Source organism: Atta colombica, unplaced genomic scaffold, assembly GCF_001594045.1.
Source record: "Atta colombica isolate Treedump-2 unplaced genomic scaffold, Acol1.0 scaffold200, whole genome shotgun sequence".
Taxonomy (NCBI): Eukaryota; Metazoa; Arthropoda; class Insecta; order Hymenoptera; family Formicidae; genus Atta; species Atta colombica.
Genome location: NW_017259295.1, coordinates 410,979 through 422,446, shown reverse-complemented (window position 1 = coordinate 422,446; position 11,468 = coordinate 410,979). Strand labels below are relative to the sequence as shown.

The following is an 11,468-nucleotide window of genomic DNA, read 5'->3' as shown; positions in this document are numbered from 1 at the left end:
TATATATATATATATTGTTAATATTAATATATTAAAATCATCAAGCTCTAGCTTTTTTTACGTTCCAGAGCGAGACGCAAAAATTAGACAGCATTTTAGAATCTACGACTAATAGGGAAGAGTGGCAATTAGAATTAGAAAAAGTTCTACCTCGTTTGAAAGTGACTGTTAAGACAGGTAAATATTTTTGAATGAAAATCGATTAAGTAAAACGAGCATTATTATATACTTTAATTTATCGCAGATTCAAGAGATTGGAGAGCGCATCTCGAGCAGATGAAACAATTGCGTACGAATATCACGACCAATCTGAGCGGTACAAAGACCCACTTGAACAAAATCTACACTGATATCGGGAATACTTTAGACAAGATTAAGACTAGGGAAACTTATCTTAACAAGCAACTTGAACCATCTTTAACAGATTATCGCTCGTTGCAAGTGAGTTATTCAATTTTATATTTTCAAATATTATATTTTTATATTTAACTTAAATATTATTATATTATTAAATTTATTATATTTTTATATTAAATTTTTTATACGTATTGTTAAATTACACATACAGATAGTGACATGTCAATTATAATAATTAATGTAGGAAGAATTATCGAAAGTCAAGGAACAATACAGAGACGTTAGTGGTGGTGTTACCGAACGAACGCGTGTTCTTAATAAATTAGTGGAGGAGTTGGAACATGTGAAGAGGGAAATGGATGAGAGAGGTTCCAGCATGACTGATGGAAGTAAGTATAAATTTATTTTAAAACATTTAGAGTAAATCTCACTCTTAAAGATTGAAAATTGAGCTACTCTTTTTTTTTTTAACTGGTTCAATTTTTACTCTTTGGAATGAGATTCTTTGGAATGAGATTTCCAAAGAATTTAGAGAGAGATAGATATTATTCCGACGTGGTTCAAATATCTAATTTTTATTCTAAAATGTATTAACTCTATGTTTCTACTCTAAAATGTATTAGATATCAAATATCTAATTTTTACTCTAATATGTATTTACAGCGCCGCTTATTAATATAAAGAAAATGATCACGAGAATGAAGAATGAAATCTCCGAGATGAATATTCGAATCGGCGTGTTGGAATACAGCTTGATGTGCGCGAGAGTACGGGATCGGACACAGTTACGAGAGGATATGAACAGCACGAGTACTTCAGTAATTTAACGCACGTTGTACATCTTTATTACTTATGTTTGTATATTTCAATTCGTCCAACGTGTGATGTTACGTAGTCTAGTCTCTTGATTAAAGTACATGTTTGATATTTGATGAAAGCGAGAAAGAGAGTTTCTAGTACAGTCCAGTGAAGGAATAAAAAACAGACCTATTGTATGTGTCATTACGGGTCCAATTCTGCCTCTAACGAAGTTGCGACAACGTAACTACGTAGAACTGAAAAGAATCGCACCGCAGTGTGTGAAATTATTATGCAATTTATATGTTTGTACCTAGCTCATAATTGTCAATCAACACTGACATAATATCTCAGTTAAATAAAAAGGATTTTTTGATTTTTTTTTACATAACGATTTTATCAATCATGTCTTATCCGATTCGAAATATCCTTCAGCACTTTCCGTAATTATGTTTTTCTTTTTTTTCTGCGTATATCGGATTCGTAGTCTCAAGTTGTTGATTATTTAGCTGATCGACACATATACGTGTAAAAGACCGATGAACGAAAAAAAAGTGATACTACGAGATTGCGTGCTACCTCGCACGAATCTACGTTCGTGGCGATTGTTCGCGCGCGACACAGTCGATGTGCGAGCTTGCACACGATATTCGCATATTCACGCATTGGTATCGCAATTCGAGTCGAGTTTGTCAGACACACGTTCAGTGCAGGCGAGACGGACGTAAAAAATAGACTTGGACTTCGAGAACAATAGGTGTGTAAAAAGAACTCTTTTAATTATTCGATTTTACGCAGTAGAATCCAGCAGTGAATCTGTTATCAATTCTTTATTCGTTCTGTTAATATCGATACTATATCGATATGAGATGATCGTCAAATGATATAACAACTATCAAAGGTCTCCTGATTATCTCGTATATCCATCGGGGAATCGATTGTTAAAATTAAATCACGGAAATACTCTTGTTTTGTTAGTGTGGAGATTGATTCGTGATGGGTGTGTTGCTTTTATCGTTCGCAAGCGGAAAAATTTGCCGCTGATAAATGTTCGCAATTACGCGCTGTTAAAATAAAATGTGACATTCAGTATGTATCGGTATCAATGATAAAAATAATTCAACGAGACAATAACTGTCATTATTAGATGCTAGCATCGTCAATAACATAATTCATTGTTTTGCGAAGGTATAGAAGACATATTTCGATTTAATTTTTTTTTTTGAATATAGAGTTTACGGACAGATCCCTTTTTTTATAATCGAATTTATAAAATAATCGACTTTCACACTTATTCGCGTAATGCATTTACTTATTACGATTTTTTTACGAGAAACTTCGAAGTTAAAAATAAAACGTACGTGCTAAATCGTACAAGTTTGTAAACGTGAATCGTGGACAAAACCTGAATCATGTTGTTTCTCTATCTTATAGCAGGATGTGACTTCCTTTTGGATATACGTGTTCGAATCGTGCGATGCCACGCAATTACCGAAGAGATATTTTCTCTTCGCTGCTTTCACTTTCACAATTTCTTCACATTTTTACTTGCACTCAGTATATCGCTGCTGTGCGCGAAAGATTACTGACATATTAAGTAAATTAAACAATATGATAAATATTAAACAGTAACGATGTTTATAATAAACAAAATAATAAATATATACTAAAAACATTTTTGAATATATATATAACCATTTATTTTGTTGATATGCAACTAACAAAAACTTTTTTACTTCTTCACTTAAAAATTGTGTTGCTTAAAATAAGGAATATAAATAGCAATAAATAATTCACAATTTTTCTATATAATTATTTTATTTATATGCTTATCTTTTGTCGAGCATATTTTGTACATATTATATGTATAATAATTAATGTAAAAAAAATAAGTTATATTTTAACAAACTATATTTTAATATCAAAAGAAAACTGTATTTCAACATGCAAATGAATTATTTCAAATATATATGTTCTTTTTACATTGGAAATATTTACATAAATGAATTCAAACTTATACTTGATAAGAAAAAATGGGAGCACATGAATCATAGAATGAAAAATTTATTTTGCTTTCTTTATAAAATGATGCATAATATACATAATGACATCATAAATGAAAATGACTCATAATTGGTGTATATAATTGGGTAATATTACATAAACAAAGATTACAATTCTAAAATCATATATTAAAAAAAAAACAAAGGAAATTATAATAGCTTAATTCAATGAATTTCAGTAAAATTTTAGTAAAATTTTTTTCTAAATTTATTAATTCACTTAAAATGCATCACATAACATGGTTCAATAATACATCTGTTCTATTTAATTATGTTTATATGTAACATTGAAGATAACCCGATCGAGCTCGAAACGTTTTTTGTTATTTGCTTTAGATCATGATAATTATATTTGTTTCTTATATTTACACATTTACTTTGTTGTTATTTGGTTCATAGCCTTTCTAAACTTTTATTTTTAATTCACTTAAGTTTCTAAATATCATGTTTAAGAACCTGATTAAGTATATCGATTTTTAGAGAATGTATGCTATTTTTCAACTTAACTTTAAAGATTCTCAGATTTTCTCAGATTATTTCGCTATATAATTGTAATATAAAAATTTGAAGTCCTAAATAATATATTTTGATAATTTCTTTCGACTTTTTTGAAATAAATTACTCAGAATATTTGTTATGCAAATCTTTATCCTCAATTACATAATACTCTTGAAAAAAATATTTGATTAACTTTTGTTTGATATATCAATTAAATTACAATCGAACACATTTATCTACAACTATCAAGCAATCTGCAAATATTTATTTCAAGTATCTCTCATGTCTCCAATCGCATGAATAAATCTGAACTTTGAGCGGTAAAAGATAGACGATATTATTAATGTAGCCGTATCGCTTTGTCTCTCATTTATAATTCCAGTTATTTGTTCATTAAACGATTAGTCATTAGCTTACCTCATCTAACGAATAAAAATCTGTGGGTTCCATTTATGCGTCGTGCTCGTTGTATAGTCTTTGACTTTCCTACGTGGAAGCTACATGTCATATCTATCGTAATGATCGAGGGTATCGAGGCTGTCGAAATGACCGTCTTAGAAGACGGCACAAGTGTAAAGTAAGGTGTACAGTTACGAAAAAAGGGACATCGTATGTGTTAAGAGATATCACGATTGGGATTGCATTAACAGGTGCCAGTTATGGTTTATCGCTTATCTCGATGTAATTATCATCTCGATTAATCTTAATTCATCAATGAGAGCAACACTTGCTTACAAGCTACTTGTAATCATTTCATCAATAGTGCGTAACATTGAAAAAATTTATTAAATATTAATACATATTTTTTTGAATAGTACTAAGTGAACATTTATTTATAACAAATAAATGTTTATTCAATAAAGAATGATACTTTAATCAAATTAATGGTTTTAATATCAAATAAATATTTACATTTAGTAAATATTTACTTAGAAAAAAAAATAAATATTTACTATTCAAATATTTATTAAAATTTAATTTTTTTTTCAATGTATGAAATGTGGAAAAAAATCACATAGAAACTTTGGAGTTGCTCGAAGCTTTTTTCGTGGTTTTTGATTCTCAATTATATATATAACTATGAAAATTATACCTAAGTTTTAAAGCGTTAAAGTACAAAATCAACTTGCTCCTTATGACAATTGAATAGATTTCAAAGATTTTTTACCTATAATTTAGAAAATTTCAGTACAGATTGTATAACTATCTAAAATTTTTCGCTTCAAGTTCAAATGATTTTTGCTATAGTCGAGAATTAATTAACGATCTTCTTGGGATCATACTTTATTATAATCAATTTCGTTCAGAATCGTGCGTTTTTTATTTGTTTTTAATTCAATAATATATAAGATTATTAATTGCCGGTTATTGCTTTTAATTCAGAAAGAAATTCGGAAAATGTTGATCTCGATATAGATTACATAAACACGAGTTATCATGAAATAAAATTTCATCATTTTATAGATGAAATCAAAGAAATATCTTGTGACTACTTCGAAGAGGATCTTATCTTAACTTGATAAAAGTGAAGCAACCTTTCGCTTATTAACGATATTCAATTTTATCAGAAAAAAGCATTTGAAATCTTATAATAATATTGTTGACATCATTTGTCTCATTTGTCATCATGATTGATATTTTCAATCAGTGATTAGACTTTGAGCCCAACAGTTATTAATTCTGACACACGAATAAGCGATGGGGAAAAATATAGAAACAACATTTTAGGGATTTGATTTCTGTAAATGGCAGATTTCCATTCTGTTCGTTGTGACTATTAATGTGAAAGTAAGCGGAGTAATTCGAGGACGCCCGGTTGTACTTGAAACTAATTTCTCGGTGAAGAAATCGACAAAAGCGACTTGCTGTTATTTACTTTTTCCTCGGATGCGAGATATTTGAGAGAGAAATGGTTGATTTTTTCGAATCACAAAAACCTATAGCGTGCAGAAATGCAACCTCTACGCAAACATCAGTACGGTAAGAATTTAAGATTCTTCAAGTTAGTATAATCGGAGCCAATATAAATCTTGATAATAAAAATCAATGAATATTTTTACATTTATCTATTGATTCTTTGATTAAATTTTCTAAAATCTTCTCGAACGAAGAATCATCATAAATTATACATATTATAAATAAATATATCCAGGATATAATTTTTTTTCGATAACATTTTTTTAATTAAAAGGATATCTAATGAGATTTTTAAATTTTTTTTCTAATGAGATATTTCTTTTAACTTCCTCTAATTATTTAACTTTTTCATTATTATCTCGATCTCTTCTTTTACTTTTTTTACTTTTTCTTCACAATTTTGCTTCTAGTAGAAATAATATGAATAAATAGTATGAAATGAAGCATAAAAAAATTTATTCGTTACATATATATATGGGACATGGGAAACGAGGAAGTTAATTATAATTACTTCAGAGAAATCATAAAACATAGTGTGCTGTGAAAACTTCCGGCAAAATAGCAGAATAAAAAATTGGAATGTCGAGAATATTCCGACAGAAATCCAAAACTAAAAAATGTATTCAGGAAAATATGACTTTACAAATATATCTAATGTCCTCGAGGACTTCCAACTATCATTAGAATGATAGTAGATAAGTTTATTTTAAATCGGTGCGTGTTTTGTAACCTTCATTTCAAACCTCTCGTAATAATCAATGAATAATGGCCGTTTAAAATAACGTTCAAAATAAATAGAGCATGCCAGTTATTAGTCATTGCATTGTTCATTCAATTTTCGCTTAAAAATATTTTGTAGAGTGCAATATAATGTTCAATACTACTATTATATAAAGACAAAATTCTTATAAAAAGCATTTTAATGGAAAGGCGAATCGGAAAATGAAGAGTAAATGTGAAATAAAGAATTTACGATATTGAAATTTAAAATATAATAATATATATACATTTTTTTTTAATTATAAAATGTTTTTTAATTATAAAATGTAAAAGATATTTTATAAAATATATTTTTATAAAATAAAAAATATATGTAATAAATATATGTAATAAATACATAAATTTCAATCTATACATATATTAACAAATGAAAAATTTTTTTACTTTTTAGAACGTTAGAACTTTTCATATTGTAATAAGAAAATTTTAAATTAATATTAATGCAGTGATATCGATATAAATATTTTACCTATGATTTGGATGTAGCTTCTTCCATTATTTTGCTTTTGATTTTCATACATTTTTAGACTTGCTCTATCAAGTATACAACGCAAAGTACTTTCATTATCTTCATCTCTGTATTATTTATTCCCATACTCGACATTTAATAACATTAAAAATGTTTGGCTACCCCAGCAAATGAGAATAGACTAAAATGGATTGAAATTTTTCTGAATGCGTATTTAAGTAGCGAATACTTTTTTTTGGATTTAATTGGATTCAATTGGATGCAATTGGATTGAAAAACTGCATTTCCTATGCAAAATTTTGAATTGAACAATATTCACAATGCACAGAAAAAATTAATATTATTTTTAGATTAAAAGACATAGAGATATGCTCCATGCAATTCCTATAAATGAATAAAAATGCATTCAGGATTGAAAAGCGTTCATTTTAACATTCGTGAATCAATATTTCTGAAAATCTGAATCCATTTCAATTCATTTCAATCCATTTCCGTTTGCTGGGATATTAATGAGTGCTTTTTATTCATTAGTAACATAAATATCGTTCTGTCTTCGTTATTAGAATGCAAAGAAAGTTAACGATATTTGTGTCGACTTGTACATTATTATAAATAGAAAGTATTTAATTATCATCTCACGTAGCATAGCGTAGCATCTGCGAAACAAACTCAAAAAGCCCTTATGCAAGTGATGTAATATTACTTGTTCATTAAATTTGCAAATGAATAGGTACTACAAAAACGATTTTATATAAAAATCAAGACAATAAAAAAAATTAAACAACTTTTAAACCAATGAAAATTGTGCCCAAATTTTACGCAAAAATAAAACAATTCAACTGGGATTCAATTGGGAACTTTTCAGCAGAGGCACAAATTGAGTGTGCTTTTGTATTTCAATAAGTAATCATGTATTTCAATAAGTCATAAAGAAAACTAGCACAAATAAATAAGAAAAAAAAATTTTTTTTTTGTTAAGTTAAATTATCAATGCATACGATAGAAAGATAATATTTTATTTTTTTAATATTAAAATATTTTAAATATTTTTCGAAAGATATGAGGAATTTATGTGAATACATATCGCAAGATTTTAAGCTTATCCCTATTAATGTGCCCTGTATTGGAGCTGAGAACGTTGTGTTATAAGTGTACTTTGAAATAAATATGATTGAAATAATGATTTATGTAATATTAACATAAATAATTAGCTTAAATTTATTACCTGTTTTAGTAACTGTATGTTAAAATGAGTTAAATGTGGATAGACACACAAACACATTGGGGACATATTTAATAAGGCCATAGTCGCTTAGAGGACTTATTAATAGAAACAAAAACAGCTTTTTATTTTTGTCAAAAGCATTATAAAGTATTAACATTTTTTAGATTAAAGAAATATTGTAAAAAAAAGAAGTAGTTGAAAACCCGATATTGATAGCAAGCAGATAAAAGCTACAATATTTAATAATTAATTCAATAATAAGCAAATTGGCTAAAAAGGGGCACATTAATAGGGACAATAATCTATAGATATATACTGCAATGCTGCTTTTTATACACAGACTAGAATATCGACTGTATCGAGTGTAGAAAGTGTATCGTACTCTGTACTATGGTGTATTACGTGTAGTAGAGAAAAAAGAAAGCCTCATTGAGAGACTCGCGTACGTCTTCCCCGATGATATATTATGAAATTTTCATGCGAGACTGTGAAAAAATTGCGATCTTCCGTGATCGAGGTGCTGCAGGCCCTTTAACGCGAGACAATTCGCCCTTTTGTCTCTCGTTCATTCTCGATTCTTACCGAGATAAATAACGGTAAGATAGGTTAATATATACCAAATACATATATCGCATTTGCATAATGTTATAGCTTAATATTTTCGCAAATGCTGTTTTTCTTGTGATGTCGAACGAGTTGTTGAAATCGTTTGTTTACGTTCAACTCTGACATTCCGACTGACGTGTAACATATACACAGTGTTCACGAAGTATCTCAGAGATCTTTTAACTGGTTCTCACGCGAGGGCTGATGTGAGAGCTATGCGTTTCTCAGGAATGGTCATCTGATTTTAATTAAAACGTAATGAATAGAGCGTTGATTTTCACCAGTTTATAATTTTTGTTATTGCTATGTTTAACTCTCAGAGACGCTCACCTTATGTATGACCACCCGGTACATTGTGTACCTCTAACATAATATTTACTATCATACACAACACATTCGTTGTTCCGTGAATACGTAACCCATAATTACACTACATTACTTATTTCGATTGTGTAACAGTGTCCATTTTATTATTTGTAAGAATTTTTTAATGTAAGTTTTTTGTGTTGTTTCTAATTAATTAAAATAAAATCTATAAATAATTTTTGTTATCAAAAGCTTGTTTATCAAAAGTCACAACTCTTAAACTCTTAAAATCATTTCTGTGGGAAAGAATTTGCTTGAATTTAAGTTTGGAGATATGTAGTAATCAGCGATGTCGCAACTGAGAGAATTGCAACTTTTTTCACTTATATTTATAAAAAAAATATTTCTAATATATCGTAATCTGTGTTTATATTTCAAATATGTGTCATTTTACTCCAATTCTAATCAAAATATTTTTGTAGCAAAACTCTTGCCTGGTTTCTAATAGATTTCTTATAATCAAAACTGAGTTTCCCAACATAAAAAAGAGAATGCCTCTTTTTTTTTTTACTCTCTAAAACTTTTGGAATGAAGCTCGTTCTTAAAAATTGAAAATTAAGCCACTCTTTTTCAAAATGTTCAATTTTCAATCTTTAGAGATTCCACTCCAAAGAATTTAGAAAGTAGGTTCATAACATTTTTGATTGTAATTTAAGTATATTATTCTAAAGTTCTGAATTTTATTTTGCATTGTTTAACATCATTTTGTGATGCTAAATGGAATTTCTGCGTATTCTAAACGACTTTAATTTTCTAATTATATAATTAAGAAATGCTATAATAATTGATTCAAGTATGGCAAATGAAAATTCTCATATCATAGTAAAAGTTAAAAGAGAAATGATGATTAACGTTTGTTTATTGCTTTCAGACCTGTAGTTCCCGTAAAAATGGCGCGATCCTATAAAAAAGTTATAATAATCTCAATCGTCGGTTTAATAATCATGACTCTTGGCATCATCACAGGATCACTTTGGGCTACTTTGCTGTATGAATTGCTATTTACAAAGGTATATTCAAGGAGTAGAAAAACTTTACATCAATATATTTATGTTAAAGATTATGTGTAATATATATGCATTTCTATGCAGCTAATGACGTTAACGCAAACATCTTTCAATTTCAATATGTGGGTGGAAACTCCTATTCCAATGTACCTGAAATTCTACATGTTCAATTGGACTAATCCACATGAGTCAGGTGTAAAACCACATTTTCAGGAAATGGGACCTTATGTTTTTCGGTAACATTATTTTCATAAAAGTTCTATTACTCTAATGTCCGTTTCCGCCAATGTAGATTAACTTTCTCGGTTCAACTTAAGTTCTAAAAATTAGAAAAAGTTTTAAAGTTCTGAGGTTAATTCAAGTTCTAAAAATTAGAAAAAGACAAAGAATAAGTTGAACCGAGATTAAAGTTAATTTACATTGATGGAAATGGACATAAAAATCATGATGTTATATCAGATTTTTACGTATCTTTTTTGCAGAGAAATCGATTACAAAGTAAACCGAGTATGGAATGAAAATGGAACCGTCACGTTTCAAAGGAAGAAAGTTTGGTTTTTTGAGCAATCTATGTCGAATGGAAAGTTAACCGATCAAGTTACAAACATAAATCCGATAGTTGTGGTAAGGCGAAATTATTTGACAATCAATTGCACACTTTTTTACATTGAATATTCAGTTGTTATATTAATTATTATATTGTTTATCTAATTTTAGACGATTGCAACTGCGGTGAAAAGTAAGCCTATGCTTATACGCAAGATAGTCAATAGAGTTATGATACGTTTAGGAGAAAAGCTAATATTAACTAAAAGCGTGAAGGCATTGATGTTTGAAGGATTCAACGACACATTGTTGGAACTTGTGCAAAAGATGAATGTGACTGATTTACCTTATTCTAAATTTGCATGGTTCTATGCGGTGAGTACAACGAATCAAACGTGCATCAAGCAATGATCTCAAACATAAAAATCATTTCTTTTTTCTTCATAGAGAAATGGCTCGGCTACTTACGACGGCGTATTCAATATGTTAACTGGAGCAAATAATTTGTATGGCATGGGAATGATAAAAGAATGGAATTATAGTAACCAAACAAATGATTATACGGGTTCTTGTAATATGATACATGGAACATTGGGAGATTTTTGGCCACCTTTAGCGAACAATGATACGATATCTGTATTTGTTCCTGATATTTGCACGTGAGTGATTATAAAAACATTATAATTTAAGTTAATATGAAAATTTAACTTAATTATATTATTACAATAAATGAAGCTTCGATTTAAATATTAATCCATTCATTTGCTGTTAACTCCTACTATTAGTTTTTATATGGTAAATGTATCTTCGGCTTGTTTTTTTTAAGATGTAGCATT

At 28.6% G+C, this 11,468-nt stretch overlaps 2 protein-coding genes across 7 annotated transcripts in view; both read left to right on the top strand.

The window, feature by feature from the left end:
• The window catches only part of LOC108687140 (intraflagellar transport protein 57 homolog), a 3,270-nt gene extending 1,754 nt beyond the window's left edge, over nt 1–1,516 (top strand). For both annotated transcript variants that reach the window (XM_018192761.1, XM_018192762.1), the window contains 4 exons: nt 69–177; nt 245–441; nt 602–746; nt 1,021–1,516. In XM_018192761.1, the coding sequence (XP_018048250.1) occupies nt 69–177; nt 245–441; nt 602–746; nt 1,021–1,184 (615 nt within the window). In that variant the 3' untranslated portion in view covers nt 1,185–1,516. The remainder of the gene's footprint in view (nt 1–68; nt 178–244; nt 442–601; nt 747–1,020) is intronic.
• Nucleotides 1,517–1,678: 162 nt separating this feature from the next.
• The window catches only part of LOC108687120 (protein croquemort), an 11,517-nt gene continuing 1,727 nt past the window's right edge, over nt 1,679–11,468 (top strand). Inside the window, exons 1-7 of one of the 5 annotated variants that reach the window (XM_018192727.1) lie at nt 4,210–4,366; nt 5,469–5,696; nt 9,951–10,089; nt 10,171–10,322; nt 10,569–10,710; nt 10,804–11,007; nt 11,080–11,291. In XM_018192727.1, coding sequence (XP_018048216.1) covers nt 5,626–5,696; nt 9,951–10,089; nt 10,171–10,322; nt 10,569–10,710; nt 10,804–11,007; nt 11,080–11,291 — 920 coding nt within the window. In that variant the 5' untranslated portion in view covers nt 4,210–4,366; nt 5,469–5,625. Of the gene's footprint in view, nt 1,913–4,209; nt 4,398–5,468; nt 5,697–8,489; nt 8,704–9,950; nt 10,090–10,170; nt 10,323–10,568; nt 10,711–10,803; nt 11,008–11,079; nt 11,292–11,468 lie in introns of those variants that run through there. The other 4 variants (XM_018192729.1, XM_018192730.1, XM_018192732.1 and 1 more) reach the window with 4 other exon arrangements.